The sequence below is a fragment of the Electrona antarctica genome (assembly GCF_951216825.1).
Source record: "Electrona antarctica genome assembly, chromosome: 1".
Classification (NCBI taxonomy): Eukaryota; Metazoa; Chordata; class Actinopteri; order Myctophiformes; family Myctophidae; genus Electrona; species Electrona antarctica.
Genome location: NC_136806.1, coordinates 60922616 through 60946100, shown reverse-complemented (window position 1 = coordinate 60946100; position 23485 = coordinate 60922616). Strand labels below are relative to the sequence as shown.

General features: G+C 42.1%; 1 protein-coding gene across 1 annotated transcript in view; it reads right to left on the bottom strand.

Annotated features, from left to right (window-relative positions):
- The window catches only part of pigg (phosphatidylinositol glycan anchor biosynthesis class G (EMM blood group)), a 130254-nt gene that overhangs the window by 54594 nt on the left and 52175 nt on the right, over positions 1-23485 (bottom strand). The window contains exon 9 of the mRNA XM_079508489.1: positions 1017-1308. Within this exon, the coding sequence (XP_079364615.1) occupies positions 1017-1308 (292 nt within the window). The remainder of the gene's footprint in view (positions 1-1016; positions 1309-23485) is intronic.

Below are 23485 nucleotides of genomic sequence, written 5' to 3'. Positions count from 1 at the left end.
GCTCGTAGCGCGCCACTCGGTGGCGCGCTATGAGCTTGTAGATCTGCTATTTTTAAATAGCTAAAACATAACACAATGCTAACACCAAAAGGGGTTCCCGCAAAAAATGGGTTAATTGTGTGGGTTTTTTTTTGTTGCATTGAACATTAGAACGTTACACAATTTGTATTTCTGTTTGCCTTTTAGGCTTCGTAATCACAAATTGCACAGGGCAGACATGAGAGATAACTTAAATATACTAAGAAATATCACTGACACATTCTATCATTAAAACAAAATCGCGGCCCCCCAAAATATTTACAATTCGTGACGTGTTTGTAAGCTTGTAGATCTGCTGTGTCTGCTATTTTTGAAAAATCACACTGGTGTGAAGTGAGGGGCGCTCTTATCATCACTTTCCGAACCAATCACAATTGGCGTCCGCACTTTTCTGTCATTCCGGCCAATCACAATTGGGCATCTTCAATTTTCTGCCCTCACTTTTGATCCTCAATCTGTACTTTGCTCAGCCAATCAAATCATCGCTATGGAGTGATCAGCCAATCAAATCATAAAAGCTATAATTCAGACAAACAGACAAAGCTGGGCAAGGGCTGCTAGTGCCTCCTAGCGCCCCTCAAAAATGTTTGACATTTTTGACGATTATGCAAGAATAATTTAGATCAATCTCATATAGTCGCGATTAGGGGACTCTGTAATAATTGTGACATGACTACAGCAATGGTTCCCAAAGTGGGACCCTAACCCTCTCAGAGTTAAATTAACATTGATTTTACAATATAAATTGGGGGTCCAACAGATAGAAATGCCATTAAATGGGGATCTGTAGACTAATGCATGTCAAACTGGGAGTCCTTGAAATTAAAACGGGTTTGAGAATCACTGCTAGAGCCATACAAATCTTCTCTCATGGGGGTCCCTGGCATATCTTTTCAAAAGGGGGGTCCGTGGGCTAATTAGTGTCATTTTGGGGGTCCTTGACACGAAAACGTTTGGGAACCCCTGGCCTACAGTACCTGTGTGGGAATGGTCGGAGGAGGAGGAGCCACGGGAGGGATGACAACCTTTGGTGGGGAGGAGGTGGTCCTCGTCGTCCCCAGAGCCACCGCCGCCGCCGCCGCCTCCTCGTTCTTCCCGGAAGTACTTGCGGCAGACATCCTGGAAGACGGCGAGGCACAGCGTGCTGAGCAGGAAGTACCACGTCTGGTGCTCCTCCTCCACGAAGCTGCTGGCCGCCAGGCTGACGGTGTGGCCCGCCGAGCCCACCAGCAGCACCACGTCCAGCTCCGAGAGGGACCACTCGCCGCCCTGCGTACAGTACACGCGAGACGCCATATAAGTGTTCGTTAAATGAGCTTCATGCATGCACGCCATTTTGGAAAGAAACTTGGTCCACTTCCTTCACAGGTGTTGCCGATGATACAGTACTAATGAAGACTCTATGTTCCATTCTGGTCAAACAGAGTCAGGGGTGCTGCTATAGGCCTATCTCACAGCCCGCTTTTCACGCCCACTTCCGGTAAATAGTGGTGTCATTAACATTAGCATTTACACGTTTTTTTCTCTGGAGAATCTAAGTATATTTTCTAATGTAAAAATGTGACAGACCAATATTATTATGAAGCAAACAAGATGGTAAATCAGCTCGAACAGATAGAACAAACCTTACCTTGAGAAAACAAAAGTTGTAGACTTCTTAAATTACCTCTGTTAACATGTAGCATCTATGGAGTGACGTCACGCTATCACCACTAACCCCGAAAGGGGGCGTATTAAGGGGGCGGGGAAATTCTGTGAGATAGGCTTATTGTGCCTTTGAGTGAGTTCCAAATGGCCCCGTACGCATACAGGAGTGTAACTCTGAGAGTGTACAAATGGACCAAAATGGACCCTTACAGGTCCATTTGGTTCCATTTGTACACTCTCAGAGTTATAGGGGTCCTTGAAATGAATAAAAAGGTTTAAGAACCACTGCACACTAAATGGAACAGAGCCTTAATTAGCATCATTGATAACACCTGTTAAGGAAGTAGGGAAGTAGTCAGTGAGGCTCTCCAACGTTGAAGCACTCGACCCTACTGGTCAGACGTGGGACTGCAGGTGGACCCGTGGAGTTATGACACGAGGAAACCCCGCGCAGCTGGGCTTTAACGTTGAGCACTCGTTTGCACTTCCGCATTTTGGGCACCACATTTTTGTGACTTGCTTATATCACCAAACTGTACACTTTGTTCTTTAAATACAACTGGTACCTTTATACATATGACGTGGGAATGTCCCACAGTCAAAAGCTTCTGGGAACAGATGACTAATTATCTATCTCTAAAGTATTACAAAAACATATTCCATGGTGTCCCAAATTGTTACTCCTTAATGATGTTTCTTTAACTTTAAGTACAGTTCAGAGACGCTTCTGGCTGGCAGGAAGTACAGCTGCAAAACAAATGTTGGCACTGCGATGGCAAGCTCCACATTCTCTGCCCTTTAAATCACTGGAAACAGCCATTAATTGATGTTGTAACAATGGAGCTCTCTACAGCTAGATTTAACCCATTCTGGGCGGGAACCTCTTTTGGTGTTTGAACTAAGCATTATGTTATACTTTAGCTATTGAAAAATATCAGATCTACAAGCTCATAGCGCGCCACCGAGTGGCGCGCTACGAGCTTGTAGGTCTGCTATTTTTGAAAAATCGTGAAAATGCGGCACAAATCTTTGAATATATATTCTTTCAGACGACTTTTTTTAATTTCGATGTCAGGTGGGTTAATGGTGCTAACTATCAAACAATAGACAGCTGGAACCATATTATTTATCAAGTTAGGACCTCTACTATATAATTAGCATTACATATTATAACTAATTATATGTGTATCTAATCCCTTTTTTTTGTCTTTGTTGAAATATTTGCTAATTTCTTTTTCTTTTCAGGCCTATGACGGGGTGGGTTGGGACTTGGGAGGCATTATTTTTATTTTGTATTTATAATTTGTTGATAATTTAAAACAAAATCTAGTTGTATGTTGTATTTAATTGTTGTTGTTATCGTTATAATATTAGTATTATTTTCCTTTGCAAGCCACCTAGTTGGCAAAGAATTTGAAATTTGAATTAAGTTCAAGTTTTACTTGCATTTTCGGTATGCCTGTATACCTAGCTGTCCTCTCTAAAAATGAAATAAAAATGTGTTATTAAAAAAAAAAAAAAAAAAAAGAGATGTTGCAGCCATCCCGTTTGATTTATTTTGTGTTTTATTTATCTACTGCGAGCATCCACCAATTTGTTTTCTCCAACTACAGCCCCCTATAGGGATGATTTGAGTCCACACAAACATTATACATTCACACACCGTTCACTTTACATGGCATCCGTTATGGTTAAAATATAGCTATCTGTTCTGAAAATGTATGAGCAAAACAAATGAATCACAAACATTTTCCACTGAGGCCAAGATAAAGGGATTCATCGCTTCTATCGTAGATTGCATGCATTTCCAGACATTATCACATTTAGCTTGTATTTCATACACCTCTCTTTATTTGGCGAATGGGATTGTTTTTTTGCGGGCGCTCCAATAAATACCTTCTTTTAACTCATTCTGGGCGGGAACCCCTTTAGGTGTTTTATGCATTCTGTTCTACTTTAGCTATTGAAAAATAGCAGATCTACAAGCTCATAGCGCGCCACCGAGTGGCGCGCTATGAGCTTGTAGGTCTGCTATTTTCGAAAAATCGTGAAAATGTGGCACAAATCTTTGCATATATATTTCAGAGCAAACATTTTTAACTAAAATATTTGCTTCTGGGGGGGTCCCTGGAACTACATATTTTGAGATGGGGGTCCGTGGCCCAATAGAGATAATTCTGGGGGTCCTTGACATGAAAAAGGTTGAGCACCACTGACACAGAAATATGGGTTTTCCAGAAAGATATTAGGATTTAGAAGCCTTTCTTTTATCGACCTCAGTCCAAAATGGGTTAAACTACATTTCTCCCCCTGGACCCTTCTCAAGGTTGAGCCAGAGAGACGTATTCTTGTTCTAACAGAGATTGCTTATACTGTATGTATTAAAAATGTGTTTTAATTTAACCCATTTTGGCCTGACGTCGACGTTTAAAAAATGTCTTCAAAATCCTGACAGTTTTCTGATAAACCTCATGTTTCTGTATCAGTGGTGCTCAATATGTCATGTCAAGGATCCCACACATTATATGTAATATGCCTCCGCCCCCCCCATCTGAAAATATGTAGTTCCAGGGACCTCCCCAGAAGCAAAGATTTGAGTTAAAATGTTCACTCTGTAATAATATATATTCAAAGATTTGAAGCACATTTTCACGACTTTTCAAAAATAGCAGACCTACAAGTTCATAGCACGGCACTCGGTGCCACGCTATGAACTTGTAGATCTGCTATTTTTCAATAGCTAAAGTACAACATAACGCTTTAAAACACCAAAAGGGGTTCCCGCCCAAAATGGGTTAAGTGAATTCTCGAGAAGAGGATTGATGTCCCGTGTATACCCATCTCATTTTTAGATTTTAGCGTTGGCTATTAAAAAAAATAGCAGCTGTACCAAGCTTACGGCGCTAACAAAATCTTTAAGTGTCTCGAGGTCCTTGGCACAAATACGTTTGAGGACTGCCGATTTCACACCGTAAAATTGGACCCGGGTCTCAGTGGGTTAAATCCAGCTTCACCCATCCCTGCCCCACTCCACTCCTTTCTCCATTCAGGCAGCGGTGGCCGAACGGATTGCGGAGCGGTCTTGATACCGGAAGATCGGCAGTTCGAATCAGCGGTCCGACACGTTAAAATTACCACCGCTGAAGTGCCCTTGAACAAGGCATTGAACCACTACGATGAAATGTGTTCTATGTGCAGGGCCTGGCTGGAAACAAGTTCTTGAGCTTAGCCCAGATACCCTGGGTAAATAGTAATCATTTCATTTCATTTAATTTCTCTCCCCTCCAATGATTTGGCCAATTTTGAAATCCTACAGTATAAACATCACGCAATTCCACATTTCTATTTTCGAAGGCTTAGTCCTCCTCCTTTGCATAAAACCATTTGCATGTTTATTTGTGGTCTATATCCTGCTAGTGAGAGCAAGATAGCAGGTGAAAACCCTGCCCTTACTAAATACCCCAAATAACCCCAGCAATGTGATGATGGTGGAAAACTCAGGGACCGGTTCCTTGGGGGGGTGGCACCGGCAGTGGGCTCAGGGACCGGTTCCTTGGGGGGGTGGCACCGGCAGTGGGCTCAGGGACTGGTTCCTTGGGGGGTGGCACCGGCAGTGGGCTCAGGGACCGGTTCCTTGGGGGGGTGGCACCGGCAGTGGGCTCAGGGACTGGTTCCTTGGGGGGTGGCACCGACAGTGGGCTCAGGGACCGGTTCCTTGGGGGGTGGCACCGGCAGTGGGCTCAGGGACCGGTTCCTTGGGGGGGGTGGCACCGGCAGTGGGCTCAGGGACCGGTTCCTTGGGGGGTGGCACCGGCAGTGGGCTCAGGGACCGGTTCCTTGGGGGGTGGCACCGGCAGTGGGCTCAGGGACCGGTTCCTTGGGGGGTGGCACTGGCAGTGGGCTCAGGGACCGGTTCCTTGGGGGGGTGGCACCGGCAGTGGGCTCAGGAGGTACAGTTGGAGGCCATCGATATTGTCCTTTTCTTTTTGCTGAGGTTTGCGTGATCTGCGCAAAAGGACAGTTAACCCATTTTTGGCGGGAACCCCTTTTGGTGTTTTAAACATTGTTATTATTTAGCTATTGAAAAATAGCAGATCTACAAGCTCATAGCGCGCCACCGAGTGGCGCGCTACGAGCTTGTAGGTCTGCTATTTTTGAAAAATCGTGAAAATATTTATTTCAGAAAACTGGAGGATTTAGAAGGATTTTTTAAAATTTTGAGGTCAGGCCTAAATGGGTGAAATGATAAGGGACAATATCAGTGGCACCCAACTGTAGAGCAGCCGGTTTGGAGTCAGAATGGTTCTTCGTTCAATGCCTGGCTCATACTGTCTTATTTATATTTATCCCCTAAAAGTGCTCCCAGGGAGCAAGTTGTTGCCTTGCCTTGGCTGCCTTCCCACGGTGACTAATGACTAAGAGTAATTTGCTTTTCACACGAGTTCAAGTGTTCAATCAATTGCATTATCAGCATCCTTCAGCCATTCTGGTGGAGTATAATTGTCTGGCCGTATATGTAATTGTAATACTGCCAGTTTAAAAAAAAAAAAAAAAAAGTCTCTCCCTGACTTCCCTTTGTGTAATTGGAATCTATATAAGACTGCCAAGATTGCTCTTTTAAAATAATGGGTTTTCTCATCTTATCGGAAATGTTTGATACTTTCACTCTGCTTAGACTGATTAAAACGTTATTATGGAGTTGTGAATAAGCTATCAATACTTGTAGGGATTTATTGCCATCCAATATTCCTCGTATCACTTTTGGCTTCTCTTGCTCTGAATGTTTTTCTTTGCGAAGCCAAACCTTTCCACACGTTCTTTTAGCTATGGGATAAACCAGGGGTTCTCAACGTTTTTGTACGGGGACCCCCGGAAATGCTTTGGCAATGTATCGGGACCCCCGCCCCGCCCCCTCCCGCCCCCCAATATAAATTGACTGCTACCATAACCTTAATAATAGAGACAATACACCATAAATAAAATACTGAAACCAGATATAATCATTAGGGAATGTGTATGCATGTACTATGTGTACTATATGTAAACTCTTCATTTCCACTGTCCAGCCATTTTTTTGGAAAATATTTGGGGACCCCCCAAAATATTTTGGCGACCCCCCGAGAGGTCGCGACCCACGGGTTGAGAACCCCTGGGATAAACGATAGAGCAGAGAAGATGGAAGGAAGGAGTATGTTGTGTGATGAAATGAAGCCAATGACAAGAGAGAGGGTTCGATGGTGCGATGCAGTGTTGATTTCGTCGACTAAAACTATAACGAAAAATGTTCGTCGACTAATTTTTTCACTGACGAAAACAAAATGAAAACTAAATAAAAACTAAAATATGATGACTAAAACTATGACTAAATATATTGACGATTTCGTCAACAAATAAAAACTAGAGTCAAATGTTAGAGGGGAACTAGTGGAGAAGAGATCCGGTAGAGCTAAAAGACAAGTCATTTTATGCGTCGCGCTGCGACTGGCTAATCGTCTGGCTAAAGGCTCATACATAGTCTGGATTTTCGGTGGTGAGGTGACCACCGCTCCGGTGGTGAGCTGACCACCGGAGCTGAAATAACGTTGAGCGGTGGTGAGTAAAAAACAGAGAGAAGGGCTGGAGCGGTGGCGGTGGTTTGCTCTTCACCGCGGCTCGTGACGTCATGCTGTAGTTCGGTGGTCACCTAACCACCGAAAATCCAGACTATGTATGAGCCTTAACACAATCTCCCTCTCAAATAAACAAAAATACATTCTGGAAAGTGAGAGGATGCCTAGGGAGTGGAGAATTACACTCAAGGATAAGGGTGAGGAGCAGAGCTGCATAGTAACTACAGAGGCATAGCGTTGATCAGCCACAGCACGACGACAAGAAAGAATAGTGGAACTAGGTTAAACATTAAGTCCTGAGGCCAAGTCTAAAAATGTCTTCTAAATCATCCAAACCTTTTTCAGAAAAAAAAAACGTATGTCGTTATATTAGTGGTTCTTAAAAATGTTCATGTCAAGGTGAACCCCCAACATTATATGTACAGTATGTACAGTATTTGGCCGCAGACCCCCATCTCAAAATATTTTTTTTTCCACAGGTTACAACATCCAGGTCAATAGCAGATCTACAGGATCACACCGGGCACAAAGTGAGCTTATATATCTACTATTTTTGAACAGCGAAAGTATAAAATAATGGTCAACGTGTTTCTAATATAAAATTAGTTACACTTTCCCCGTTTTTCATGGGTTAAGTCTAAGAGGAGAGGATGATATTGAGCTAGAAGCAATGTGGTTTCATGCCAGGAAAGAGCACCACAGAATACACACCCTGTTCACTTTTGAGAGTGCTGATGGCGAAGGTCAGGAGTAGTTGCATCGTGTCTTTGTTGACTTCGAGAAAGCATTACAGACTGTCGTTAATCCATTGAGACCTGGAACGCATCCATGTCACGTTAGCGTTTAACCACATTAACCATTAACCCATTTTGGGGCGGGAACCCCTTTTGGTGTTTTAAACATTGTTATAATTTAGCTATTGAAAAATAGCAGATCTACAAGCTCATAGCGCGCCACCGAGTGGCGCGCTATGAACTTGTAGGTCTGCTATTTTTGAAAAAACGTTAAAATGTGCCTCAAATCTTTCCGAAAATTGTCATGATTTAGAAAACTTTTTTTTTTTAAATTTCGACGTCAGGCCTGAATGGGTTAAGGACAGCGTGCTGAGAGAGGTAGTGCTGCGCGAGGAAGTCGAGAGTGGCATGAGATGCACAATTTGAGAGTGGTGCAGGATATGGTATCCATTTTCACCAGGCATATCAGAAAGTCTTCGTTCTCTAACATAAGCATATTGAGGACTAGACGACAACGATATCCTGTATTGTGCTTATTCATGCCTACTCTGCAAAATTGGCAAAACCGGAGAGCTGGGTAGTAAGCTGATGCCATGCGTGATGTATTCTGGGAATATCTGTCATCTCTGGAGTTTAACCCATTTTGACCTGAGATCAGATTCTAAAAATGTCGTCTACATCCTGACAGTTTTCTGAAAAAGCTATGTTTCTATGTCAGTCGTTCTTCGATTTAAAAAAAATATCAGACCTACAAGCTCGTAGCGCGCCACTCGGTGGCGCGCTATGAGCTTGTAGATCTGCTATTTTTCAATAGCTAAAGCATAACATAATGCTAACACCAAAAGGGGTTCCCACTCAAAATGGGTTAAGGTGAAAACTTAAAGGGATATTTCACTTTAAAAAAAAACGTTTGGTCATTGCGACCGCAGCTCGCAGTTACTATGAAAACATGCAGGAAGCCTGTCAACGCTCAAGCCTGTAATGCTTCCGTCACACGCTCTGAACGCAGCGTCACGCTGCTGCCCTTTTCCTCCTCAAGTGTGCTTTGAAGAGCCTTGGCTTGTACGTTTTCATGCTTTAGTTGTACTTATACGGTTGCATTTCTGTATTTTGTGCAAAAGTGCATTGAGAAATGTCCTCAGAAACGGCCTCGTTTCTGTACATTTCGAGAAGTTTATTTGTACGGAGGCATCCCCCAAAGTGACAGGAGCGCAACTTTCTCATAATCGCGTCAGATAAGAACTGTGTTCCGAAAATAAACAAATGATCGCGGTGGTTTGACTCATATGCATATAAAGAATCAACTGACTGAGAGAAAACGCTAATGTTACTGCTGTCGAATTATTAAACATTTTGCTATAAACAGACACTATCAAATATCACTGACTGACTGGTGTGACGACACAGAGTCACAACCTCCCTGACAATATCGTTGAGACAGTTTATTTATTTTTGGACCACAATGCTTATATGAGACAATTTAAAATATAACTTCTACGGCCCTGGAGGACCAGGGGATGAGCGAGTGACATCAGGACTTCGGTAGAGATTTCACCATCTGTCCCCTCCGCTGTAGTGCTGACATAATGAAGTGACATTATTCCGTGTCTGAGCCCTGCGGTCGCTACTCGCCTTTAAGGCGTCTTACTGGTTTTATCATCTACTCTGGCTTATGTGAACACAACACCCCAGACAGTATTTAAGTTGCTCGATTCAGTTTTTAAGATTATTTGAAATTAATTTTTCATATTCATGTTTTCCTATAGAAACCCATCGTCACTTCAAACTCCATTTTAACCATAATAGATTCATCAAAAACAAACCACATCCTTTTTTTGGGTTTCAATTATTCTTAATAATGTCACCAGAAAAAAAAGGATGAATTGAACGTGGTAAAATTGGGGGTTGAAGTTACATTTAATTTATTGTTTTTATGTTTTTTTTGCGGCTTTCGCCTTTATTTTATATTTCTTATAGAGGGACAGACAGTAGGCTGACAGGAAACGGGGGAGAGAGATGGGGGAGTGACATGCAGTAAAGGCCGTCGGGATCGGGAGTCGAACCCGCGGCACACTGCCAGGCTCGGGCTGCCGGCCAAGGTGCCCGGACCGCTGAGCCACGGCCCAGGCCTGAAGTTACAATTGTGGGTTTGCATAGAAAGGGAGCGGGGAGTATCAAAATATCTAAATACTGAATCAAGCAACTTAAGAACTGTCTGGGGGACCAAAGGTTTTTTAGAAAGTGAAATATCCCTTTAACTCATGCGTTGGTGAAAAAGCCATGAATATATGTAATTTCTGTTGAGTGACATCATGTCACATTCATACTTTTCCACCAACGTAGGATTAAGGCATCTATCAGGGACTCCCAAAAACATGAAAGCAAGTTCTCTGCCAAATGCAAGTTTGAAATGGGACTCCCACTTCTGAAATAAATGATGACTGATACAGGTTTCTCCTAAGTGCACATTTTCCAAATGCCCAGTCGGCTATTACCTTTGAAGTAAAGCTCAGAGGAGCTTTGTCTGTACTGTAGATCAAAGGCTACTGTATATGAGCTAGATGTTCTCTAAAGCATTATGGGACCATGCCATGTATTGCTTTTAACCCATTTTGACCTGAGATCAGATTTCTTTTCCCTTTTTCCCTCCATTATGATGAATTCCTGTTCTGTTCTTTGTCTAAATGTTTTGATGAATTGAACATGGTGGACCCTGTTGTAAACAAGTGTAATGCTTAATTGGGTCGTCCACTCACAGTTAACAGCCTTTGTATTGAGTTTGTGCTTGAAATGTACTGTAATTCTGCAAACTGTTAATACAAATTTCAATCAAATCAATCAATCTTCTACATCCTGACAGTTTTCTGAAAAAGCTATGTCAGTCGTTCCTTGATTTTTCAAAAATAGCAGATCTACAAGCTCGTAGCGCGCCACTCGGTGGCGCGCTATGAGCTTGAAGATCTGCTATTTTTCAATAGCTAAAGCATAATATAATGCTAACACCAAAAGGGGTTCCCGCCCAAAATGGGTTAAAATAATAAATACAATCTTAAAATTGATTATGACATCAACCAACTAGAAGCCACCGTAAGGTTGCTATTAAAATGGGAGTTATATGATCTCTCATTTATTATGAGTTAAAAGCATCTGCATTTTCAGCTGGTTGCTGACAAGAGTGAGCTTTACCGTTGATTCAATAACATAAGGCAGGGCTCAATAAACCTCCTCCTGTGTGCAGTATTTTAGAATACTCAACCTCACCGACCTGAAAAGGCTAGCCTCTAAATGATTGCACAGTGCATGCGGAAAACACAAGCTGAGACATTTGACAATTACAGTAAATCAATTAGTCGACAGATTTCTATGACAATTTTAGTCGGCTAATAGTCACGGGCAGCCCTAATTGGCATTACTCCCCAAACAACTGTTTAACCCATTTTGGGGCGGGAACCCCTTTTGGTGTTAGCATTATGTTATGCTTTAGCTATTGAAAAATAGCAGATCTACAAGCTCATAGCGCGCCACCGAGTGGCGCGCTATGAACTTGTAGGTCTGCAATTTTTGAAAAATCGAAGAACGACGGACATAGAAACATAGCTTTTTCAGAAAACTGTCAGGATGTAGAAGACATTTTTGTCTCCACCAGGCCGAAGGCATGGGGAGAGAGTATGTTTTGCACTCCGTCCGTGTGTGTGTCCGTGTGTGTGTGTGTGTGTGTGTGTGTCCTTCCGTCCGTCTGTTACCAGCTAATCTCCGGCACCGTTAACCCGGTCGATGCCAAACTTTGCACACACACTCCCTGGATGCCAACGATGAACCTCTGCCCCACATTTTCCAGAACGGCCTGTTATAGCGCCACCAGGAGGTCGCTTTGTGCAAAACAAGTTTTTGGACAGTACACCTACAGATTTTGTCCAAACATCACAGAAATTGGTACACAGTCTCTCTAGAGCCATTCAACGAAACACGTCTTTCAGATTTCTCAGACTCCATCCTGATTGGCTAAGATTGGCTTCCAAAGTTCGCAGGAGTGCTCAGTTTCAAACAAAATGCTGCAAATCATGAACACATCGTGTGATTTCCGTGAAATTGTGCACGCACATTCCCACTAGGCCGAGGAAGAAATGCCACATGAACATTTTCAACTCAGCCTCATGGTGGCGCTATAACTGGCCGAAAAGTGTTTTTACCTCTAACTGCATGGATCTGTGGATAACTTTGTATGCCAACTCCCTAGAGGCCAAGGAAAAACCTTTGCCTGGAATTTTTCACATCTGCTCTTTATAGCGCCACCAGGAGGCCGACATATGTAAAACACATTTTCTAATATTACTCCTTCACATTTTATCCAAATTTCACGCAAATCAGTACACATGTTCTCCATAGTCATGTGATCAAGACGGGTTTGTTTGATTTCTCATAATCCACCCTCATTGGCTACGATTGGCTTCTAAACTTTTCAGGAGTAGCCTGCTTTGTACCCGTTTTGTACAAATCGCCACAACTACTCAACGCAGCGTCCGATTGCGGTGAAACTGTGCATGCATATTCCAACTAGGCTGAGGAAGAAATGCCACTTGACAGTTTTCGAATCAGCCTCATGGTGGCGCTACAACAGGCCAAGCCGCGTCTCACACACACACACACACACACACACACACACACACACACACACACACACACACACACACACACACACACACACACACACACACACACACACACACACACACACACACACACACACACACACACACACACGTTTATATATTACTCCTACACATTTTGCCAAACATCACACACACTGGTGGAGACCTGTGCCCGGAAGGGCACTTTTTCTAGTTAGAATCTGATCTCAGGTCAGAATGGGTTAAAACCTTGCTAAAAGCCAGGTTTGCAGCATAAACGCCTTCTTCAACACTTTGGTTTGCATCTTTTTGATTGTGTTTACTGGCCTCGTCTGCCAGTCCAGTTCCAGTATTGTTGTTCTTTGTGTGAGAATGCATAAACAAATACCCTGCCGTGAAAAACACCATTTGGCACTTTATTCTAATCCAGAGTAGACATATAGACGAATTCACAGAGGGGTGCCCTGGGCGCGGCCATTACTGAGGTGTAATCCATGGAGCAGGTGCTCCGTAGGCCAGGTGTAGCTAATCAGTGCTGCTGCGCTTAATGGTATACACCTCAGTAATGGCCGCACCCAGGCAACCCTCTGTGAATTTGCCTATAGGGTCAGAAACGTACTTAACATAACTTATACGTTGTATTTACGTGTTTGCACTTCATATTGTAGTAATATGTGTTTGACGAGCCACGTCTAAAGATGAATAAGAGACCTGGTTCAGGGATACGTGTACGTACTTCCTATTCCTACTCACAGGTTTAGATTTAGCAGTTTTCTGTGGAATTGATTCCCTTTTGCTAAGTTAACGGGCCACGGTCTTTTTTTCTTTTTTTTTTTTGTCGCTGTGAGAGCACTTTCTCATAGTTCCCACTGAGAAGGGAAATGAGAAGTAAACTAAATGAGAAAAATAGGTTGCGCATCAGCAATGGTTTTCAGTGGAGTGCCAGACCCAAATCCAGTATACATAAAAAAAACAGGAATTAAAAAAAAAAAAAATCCAAAAAGGTAGCACATCCAAAAATTAAACAAGCGGTGGACAAAGTACTCACATTTCCATTTCTTTATTGGCACACACCAAAAAGGAACGTTCCTTTTTGGTGTGTGCCAATAAAGAAATTCCTGTTAAATGAGAAGTAACCTTTAAGGATAAATGAAATCAGGAAAAGAGACACTGCGATACCGAGGGCTGATCTTGTGGGTATTTTAAGCAAATGACCTTCTGAGTGAACATTAAGTTAAGACTCTCTTCCACGACAGTATGTTTGTCTTTAACCCATTTTGGGCGGGAACCCCTTTTGGTGTTAGCATGGTGTTATGCTTTAGCTATTGAAAAATAGCAGATCTACAAGCTCGTAGCGCGCCACCGAGTGGCGCGCTACGAGCTTGTAGGTCTGCTATTTTTGAAAAATCGAAGAACGACTGACATAGAAACATAGCTTTTTCAGAAAACTGTCAGGATGTGGAAGACATTTTTAGAATCTGATCTCAGGTCAGAATCGGTTAAGAAACATTGCCTGCCACCTCCTGTTGTACCCTGCAATGTCTGAAATGCCAGCTACGATTCAACAGGACAAGCCAATCCATGCCTTTTAAAGCCCCATCATGGAGACAAGTCCATTTTAACCCATTTAGGCCCGACCTCGAAATTTAAAAAAAATCGTCTAAATCCTCCAGTTTTCTGAAAAAAATATTTTCACGATTTTTCAAAAATAGCAGACCTGCAAGCTCGTAGCGCGCCACTCGGTGGCGCGCTATGAGCTTGTAGGTCTGCTATTTTTCAATAGCTAAATTATAACATAATGTTTAAAACACCCAAAGGGGTTCCCGCCCAGAATGGATTAACCCATTTTGACCTGAGATCAGATTCTAAAAATGTCTTCTACATCCTGACAGTTTTCTGAAAAAGCTATGTTTCTATGTCAGTCGTTCTTCGATTTTTCAAAAATAGCAGACCTACAAGCTCGTAGCGCGCCACTCGGTGGCGCGCTATGAGCTGGTAGATCTGCTATTTTTCAATAGCTAAAGCATAACATAATGCTAACACCAAAAGGGGTTCCCGCCCCAAAATGGATTAAACTGAAAGGTAATAGGTGATGGGTCAACCCAGGGCAGAACAGCTCATCTGTCATGTGATTGGCAGATGAGTCTTGAAAGGTGAGATAAGAGACCCCATGGAACAAGCCACGGGGCAACTGGCCTTATCACTATATTATAGGGATAAAGACAAGACCAGGTGGTTCGTCCCCATGGATTGTGCGTCGTGCAACTGTGAGTGGGATTTTGCTTTCGGGGCCGAAAAAGTGGCGCAAGAGAGCCAAGGGAATGTCATGTGCATTTCTCCAAACCAAACCAACTCGAGGAACAGAAATGAAAATTGTAAAAAAAAAAAAAAAAAAAAAAAAAAACAGAAACATAATCAACTGGAATTATACTGAATAGAAACATTAAATAACAGTTAGCACTTCCAAAATGTGGAACACCCTACCAACAGTCATTAAGACATGCAAATCCCTTGACTCCTTCAAAACCGCTCTCAAAAGGGCACCTACGGACGGCTGCAATTCGAAACTGGCCCCCGTAAAATCAGAATCCCCCACCCACTGTCCCCTTTTTAGCTCCTCTATGATGATTTCCTGTTTTTGGCTGTATATTTGTACGTCTCTAAATGTTATGATGAATTGAACATGGTGGACTGGACCCTATTGTAAACAAGTGAAATGCTCGTCCACAGTTAACAGTCTTGTATCGAGCTGTGCTTGAAATGTACTGTAATTCTCCAAACTGTTAATACATTCTTCAATCAATCAATCAGTTAAATATATATATTTTTTTCTCGTTCCTATACTACTTTAGCAATAAGTCAAACATTTCTCGTTGTGCTGTACCTTCATCGTATAAGAGCCTGCATGATCCTAGAGGAAAATGCATTGATCATCATTGAATGACAAGATTACAGATCCCTTTAACACATTTTGGGCGGGAACCCCTTTTGGTGTTAGCATTATGTTGTGCTTTAGCTATTGAAAAATAGCAGATCTACAAGCTTGGTAGAGGTTTGGATGATTTAGAAGACATTTTTAGACTTGGCCTCATGACTTAATGTTTAACCTAGTTCCACTATTCTTTCTTGTAGGTCTGCTAACTTGTAGGTCTGCTAACTTGTAGGTCTGCTATTTTTGAAAAATCGAAGAACGACGGACATAGAAACATAGCTTTTTCAGAAAACTGTCAGGATGTAGAAGACATTTTTAGAATCTGATCTAAGGTCAAAATGGGTTAAAGATAACATGATTTTTATCATTATTATTTTCTTTTTGCACTGGTTTGTCAATGACTTGTGTGAAATCATGTGGTTACTAATAAGTCTTCAAATAAATGTAGTGCATGTAAAAGTAAAGTATTGTACTTAAGTACAGTACTTATATGCGGTCAAGTAAGTGAAGTGTAGACAATTCGAGGTGTAATACTGAAGGATAAAGTAACAGCAGTCTAGGAGAATGACATAATCATTCTTAACCCATTTTGGTTTTAAACATTATGTTGTAATTTGGCTATTGAAAAATAGCAGATCTACAAGCTCATGGCGCGCTACGAGCTTGTAGGTCTGCTATTTTTGAAAAATCGTGAAAATATTTATTTCAGAAAACTGGAGGATTTAGAAGAAATTTGAAAATGTTTGAGGTCAGGTCTAAATGGGTGAAATTACACATAATCGCGTGACAGCGTCACTCGCTGAAACTAGCCGATCTACAAGCCGCTGACAACACGCGGCTACAGCAGCTATGCGATGCATTGTGAGCTTATAGATGTAGATTGGCTGTATTTATGCATAAATCAAGCTTTAATTAATTCTGATGTGCAGCCATACATTTCACTCCAGTATAAAAAAGGGCTGTTCACCGAGCACTAAAACTATAAGTAGGGCTTGGCAATGAACCGAAAATCTATCAAAACCGACATTTGGAACATCGTGTCGACTTGATCTTTGCTCACGTCGGTAAATTCGGTTAATGATTTCCCCTAATGCATGCGTGCATCGTGAAATGTCCCCAACATGACATCGTGTCGAGAGTTATCCATCTAGAAATGCACGATGGGTGTGTGTGTGTGTGTGTGTGTGTGTGTTTCCTCCTCAAATCTCAAGAACCCTCTGACCTATCGACTTCAAACTCGTCTTGTGTAGTAGGAGTGAATTGCCAAGAGGGAAGTTGGTCAGAAGTTGTTCCAAAACCGACAATCGACAGTCTGTGTTTCTTTGTCCCTTTTGTGACCGTATATGGCATTTAAAAAATATATAATAATACAAAAATAACATTCATTAATCTTAATCGAGGTTTGATATAATTGTCGTGATACTGATGATCAAAATGTCCAGTCCTAACTATAAATAGTACAATGATTGGAAATTTGTTCCAACTAAAGTGGACGCAAAATGTTTACGAGTAATATAAACATGTTTTGTGTGTGTGTGTGTGTGTGTGTGTGTGTGTGTGTGTGTGTGTGTTTGTGTGTGTGTGCGTGTGTCTGTGACGCGACTTGGCCTGATTTGAAAACTGTCAAGTGGCATTTCTTCCTCAGCCTAGTGGGAATATGCATGCACAGTTTCACCGCAATCAGACGCAGACGAGTTGTGGCGATTTGTACAAAATGAGTACAAAGGGGGCTACTCCTGAAAACTTTAGAAGCCAATCGTAGCCAATCAGGGTGGATTATGAGAAATCAAACAAACCCGTCTTGATCACATGACTATGGAGAGCATGTGTACCGATTTGCGTGAAATTTGGATAAATCTGAAGGAGTAATATTAGAAATTGTGTTTTACATATGTCGGCCTCCTGGGGGACGCTATAAAGAGCAGATGTGAAAAATTCCAGGCAAAGGTTTTTCCTTGGCCACTAGGGAGTGTGCATACAAAGTTTTACACAGATTCGTGCAGTTAGAGGTGTACTGTCCAAAAATTGTTTTGCACAAAGCGGCCTCCTGGTGGCGCTATAAGAGGCCAATGTGAAAACCTTGGGGCAGAGGTTCAGCTGTGGCATTCAGGGAGTGTGTGTCCAGACAGTGGCCTTGTGGTTAGAGTGTCCACCCTGAAACTGGGAGGTCGGGGTTCGATCCCCGGCCGGTTCATACCAAAGACTGTAAAAATGGGACCCAATGCTTGGCACTCAGCATCAATGGGTTGGATTGGGGGTCAAATCAACTAATGATTCCCGAGCGCGGTGCACGCTGCGGCTCACCGTTCCAAGAGATGGGTCAAATGCGGAGAACAAATTTCACTGCGGTAACGTCTGTGACTAATCGTACGACTTTGACTTTGAGAGTATGGCTGCGATCAAGCCAACAGTGCCGGAGATTAGCTGTCCACAGATGGACGGACGGCCACACGGACGGACATACACACACACACACACACAGAGCAGACACACGGACGGACGGACATACACACACACACACAGGGACGGACGGATTGCAAAACATACTCTCTCCCCATGCCTTCGGCCTGGTGGAGACAACAATAGTTACAGTATAGAGAATATGCAGAGGCATGATTTTCCCATCAGAACACGGCGCCCTCATCTAGACTGAGTGGCAAAACATTGAGCAGCATGGAGTGTTGGAGTTTGGAAGCGCTCGTTGGAAATCACTCGACCGTCCTACGTACCACCCGTTTCTAAATGTCACATAATGCAGGAGGCAGCACAATGTTGTGTTATTGAAAACAAGCACTTCCAAACTCTGACAGGATAAGTCAAGCTTTTCGTTCAGCTGCAATGTTGGTGAGTTTAACATTGTTTAATGCAATCAGACAGGACTTTTGTGTTTGGATGAATGGGCTGTCAAGGCCAGAAAGTAGTTGTTTGCCACTCAGTGGGCGTTCCCGCATAACTTCCAGGTACGATGATGTCACGCGCATACCTTCTATAGTCAGAGTGCTTGTTGACTAAATATCATATGATTTTAGTCGACTAAATCTCCAGTTAATTGTGTCGACAAAAATGTATTTTGACGGGTCTTGATGGTGTTGTAATACCTGATTTTACACTTGGTTCCATCTAAGCTCACAACGCGTCTTGTCTTGTATAGATCTGCTATTTTCACACCCAAGCACAACCAAACATAAAAATGACTAGTCCCTCGCTAACATTTTAGTCTGGTTTTTATTTGTTGACGAAATTGTCAGCATATTTACCGGTAGTCATAGTTTTAGTCATCATGGCAACATTTGTATTTAGTTTTTATTTAGTTTCCGTTAGTGAAAGAATGTTTCGTCATAGTTTGACAAAAACATGTCAGTGGGGATGGCCCATAACCGATTAACCACAGCATGAACTATTCTGTATGCATATGTATCTATTCTGTATGATTTTAACCCATTTTGGGCGGGAACCCCTTTTGGTGTTAGCATTATGTTATGCTTTAGCTATTGAAAAATAGCAGATCTACAAGCTCATAGCGCGCCACCGAGTGGCGCGCTACGAGCTTGTAGGTCTGCTATTTTTGAAAAATCGAAGAACGACTGACATAGAAACACGGCTTTTTCAGAAAACTGTCAGGATGTAGAAGACATTTTTTAGAATCTGATCTCAGGTCAAAATGGGTTCATCGCAATGCTGGGCTAACATAATGCATATGGCTGTGCGTGCTATAATCTAAATGCAGGGCCTATACCTAACCATAGCCATTTCTACCTCAGGACAATGACATACAGTAAAAACAACACTTATAGCAGACATGTCCCCCTCCCTCATTCTGATTGACAAATCAGTATGGCAATGAACAATAAGCTTTACAGTATTAGCTTATAGTATTAGTAGCTAGTTATAGTAGTTCTATGTTTACTTATTGCACATGATGTGAATTAGACAGCTGAGCAGGTGTTGAGTGCTTTGGTGTTGTGGTATAGACTAGAGCACTGGTTCCCAAACTTTTTCATGTCGAGGACCCCCAAATTGACAGTCAATAGCCCGCGGACCCCCACTTGAAAAGATATGCCAGGGACCCCCATAAGAAGTGATTTTCAACCCGTTTAATTTCAAGTTGACATGCATTAGTCTACGGACCCCCATTTAATAGCATTTCTATCTCTGGGACCCCCAATTTATATTGTAAAATCAATGCTAATTTAACTCTGAGAGTGTACAAATGGAACCAAATGGACCCATTAGGGTCCATTTGGTTCCATTTGTACACTCTCTGAGTTACAGACCCATAAGGGTCCATTTGGTTCCAAATGATCATTTAGCTTGGCCCCCCGCCTGGAACTCCCTCAAGTACCCCTGGGGGTCCCCGGACCCCACTTTGGGGAACCACTGGACTAGAGTAAGTGGTTCTCAACCTTTTGTTTCCCACCAAGTACCACCTCAGAAAATATTTGTCTCTTCACGTATACAGTTGGGTGCCACCGATATTGTCCCTTATCATTTGACCCATTTAGGCCCGACCTCAAAATTAAAAAAAATCCTTCTAAATCCTCCAGTTTTCTGAAATAAATATTTTCACGATTTTTCAAAAATAGCAGACCTACAAGCTCGTAGCGCGCCACTATTTTTCAATAGCTAAATTATAACATAATGTTTAAAACACCAAAAGGGGTTCCCGCCCAAAATGGGTTAACTGTCCTTTTGCGCAGATCACGCAAACCTCAGCAAAAAGAAAAGGACAATATCGATGGCCTCCAACTGTATACAACCATTATGAGTTGTTGAATGTGAAGAGAGAGACGAACAGAGGAGAACTTCCTCTGCCAAACACTGTTACTTGGGGAACATGTCAACTTGTCGGATCGTTTCAGGCTTAAAGGAATTAACACGAGAACACTTTCCAACTTGGAATTACGTTTTAAAACAAAACTAGGGCACGGACTGTTGCGAATGCACCAGACCTGTTATTCAACGGCCGATGTACCGTAGCCGTTGTCAGAGTAATTAGTACAGTAGCCATTATCAAAGTACATTGGCCAGTCTATGCACATCATGCTTTCGGAACGCATGCCCCCTTCGGTTACGCAATATCCGTTGTACCCATTGTCAAGAGTACTACTTAGTGCTATTATAGTACTTGGAGGCCAATCTATGATGTCAGCATTACAGACATTTGTGACCAGATTTGACTGAGAGACTGCCATCGCGCAAATTACAGCTTTTCACCAGAGGAGAAAAACTTTTTTTGAGTTAATAGCACAGGCAGACTCTTCACATACTAGAGCATGTCTGAAATAAGTGTCAGAGCTGCAATTGACATGTAAATATGAAATAAACATGCTAGGTGTGATGTTAGAGACCACAGAAGTGAACCTTTCAAGCCGGTTTTCTCAACTCGCTGTTCTCTGCAAGGCATTACTCTATAAGCCATATATCCAAAACTGGTGGGTCAAACTGAACAACCAAAATTATGTCAATTTGAAGCTATGATTCCCTGCTTTCATATGAAATGAAAAAACGAAAATTCAAAAAAATCCAATGGCAGTCTCTCAGTCAAATTTAGTCACCATTGTCAAGAGTACTACTTAGTGCTATTATAGTACTTGGAGGCCAATCTATGATGTCAGCATTACAGAAATTTGGATTTACAGTTCTGGATAACGATTATCCGACTGACTACTTTGCACTCCACTGCCTTGGGACCGATAAACAGGCAAAGTTTGAAGTCAATAATTGGTCGCCTGGTTCTCGAGATTATGCAATCCATCCATTGCAATCCATCCATTGCGAGGATCAAATCTCGACTGGGCCGGTGATCTTAAAAAGTCACAATTTCCCTTTAAGTCAACCCCTGTATATCTGCATTATCAAATGTTCTGTTGTATTGCTTGCAATGTTTGGTTGTTGTAAGCGACAATAACATAATATCTAAATTAGATGTAAATATCATCTACAGTAACTAAAAAAGAATATATGTATTCTTGTTAAAGGTGTGTTTGCACTCAGTGCTGAGTTTGCATGCGAGCCAAGGTCACTGTATCCTAAGGGGGGTTATATAACGTAGGGATACAGTATGTAGGCTACTGTATAAAGAGCTTAATCATCCCGAGTAAGATTCCATCTCCTAGAGCACTGTGTGTGTGTGTGTGTGTGTGTGTGCGCGCGAGAGCACGTGCACAGAGAAATGTGACACCCAGCACTACTAAGCAGAATTGAAGTAGTTTGTACTTCTCTTATGACGAGATATGAGTTTTAATTAGGCTAGGTCTGTGAACGCAGTACAGTGTTTAATTTTGTGCCGTAAACTTTTTTTTGACTTCCCCAACCTCTCTCCCCCAATACATGTTGATACTCGATTCATGCTGCAGTCACCGTGTAAAGACACGTTTATTTTAATTTATTTGACCTTCCCCATGGTTTTTAATTAATTATAATGAATTTTAGTTAATTCAATTTGTATTTGTTATTTTGGAGTTTATCCCGCCTCTAAATCCTGACCTAAGTTTTCTGAAAAACTTCAAATATTTATATAGCAGCATCAATTGTTTTACATTTTTGAATACTGTATGTACAGAACCCCAAAATGGGTTCCCGGCCTGAGGGGGTAAAACACCAAAAGGGGTTCCCGCCCAGAATGGGGTACATGTCACATGAATGCTCATTTATTTGTAGGGTTTATAAGTATGTATAAATAATATACATTCCATGCATGTACTTATGGTCATTATTTGTTTACTCAAATTCAAGTATTTAAATGGACCACATTTTACAGATGCTGTTTCCTGACTTCCACTGAGGTGAACTTCTCCAGGACCATAACTGATGTTGAAATAAAACAAAAAGTCTTCTGAAAGAATATATATTCAAAGATTTGTGCCACATTTTCACAATTTTTCAAAAATAGCAGACCTACAAGCTCGTAGCGCGCCACTCGGTGGCGCGCTACGAGCTTGTAGATCTGCTATTTTTCAATAGCTAAAGTATAACATAATGCTTAGTTAAAACACCAAAAGGGGTTCCCGCCCAGAATGGGTTTTTAACTGCTGATCAGAGATTCCTTTGTTTCAGCAAAGAAATGATCTTTCTCCGAGCAGTTTGCTATTGGTAAGTCCAGATACATGTGGAAATACATTGGTTAGAATTGTTTTGCCAAACCACTCCAAACAAATAGCCACTGCTATTTATAAATAACCTAGTGAAGATTTACCGATTTGTGAATTCATCTTCGTTAAAGTTGATGTTCTTACCCCTATCTGCCCGGCCGGGATGTCAATTAGGCCCCAAGTCAGCAGCCTAGTTTGCCTTAGCCTGGCTAATAAGCCAGACCGAATCAGCCGTTGGCAAAAGAAAATTGCCTGCCGGCGGATTACGGTCTGGAGAGGCTCAATTTTACGCCCATTTCCTACACCAGAGAACTGGTGTGGCCAATCGGGACACGGTTTGCAATATGGGCGGGCTTTGGTACAGTGACGTTCAATGCTTGAGACCTTTGACTGACAGTAGCTTTGACCAATTGCGTCAAAGAGAAAATGTTTGAACCCGCCCCCCGGGAAACAAGATCCATACACAGCATCTCCAGACTCAAATACCACACGACAGTGTGATTTGAGTCTGGCTTATTAGCCAGGCTAAGTTTGCCTATGCCTACAGTTGGAGGCCATCGATATTGTCCTTTTCTTTTTGCTGAGGTTTGCGTGATCTGCGCAAAAGGACAGTTAACCCATTTTGGGCGGGAACCCCTTTTGGTGTTTTAAACATTGTTATAATTTAGCTATTGAAAAATAGCAGATCTACAAGCTCATAGCGCGCCACCGAGTGGCGCGCTACGAGCTTGTAGGTCTGCTATTTTTGAAAAATCGTGAAAATATGTATTTCAGAAAACTGGAGGATTTAGAAGGATTTTTTTAA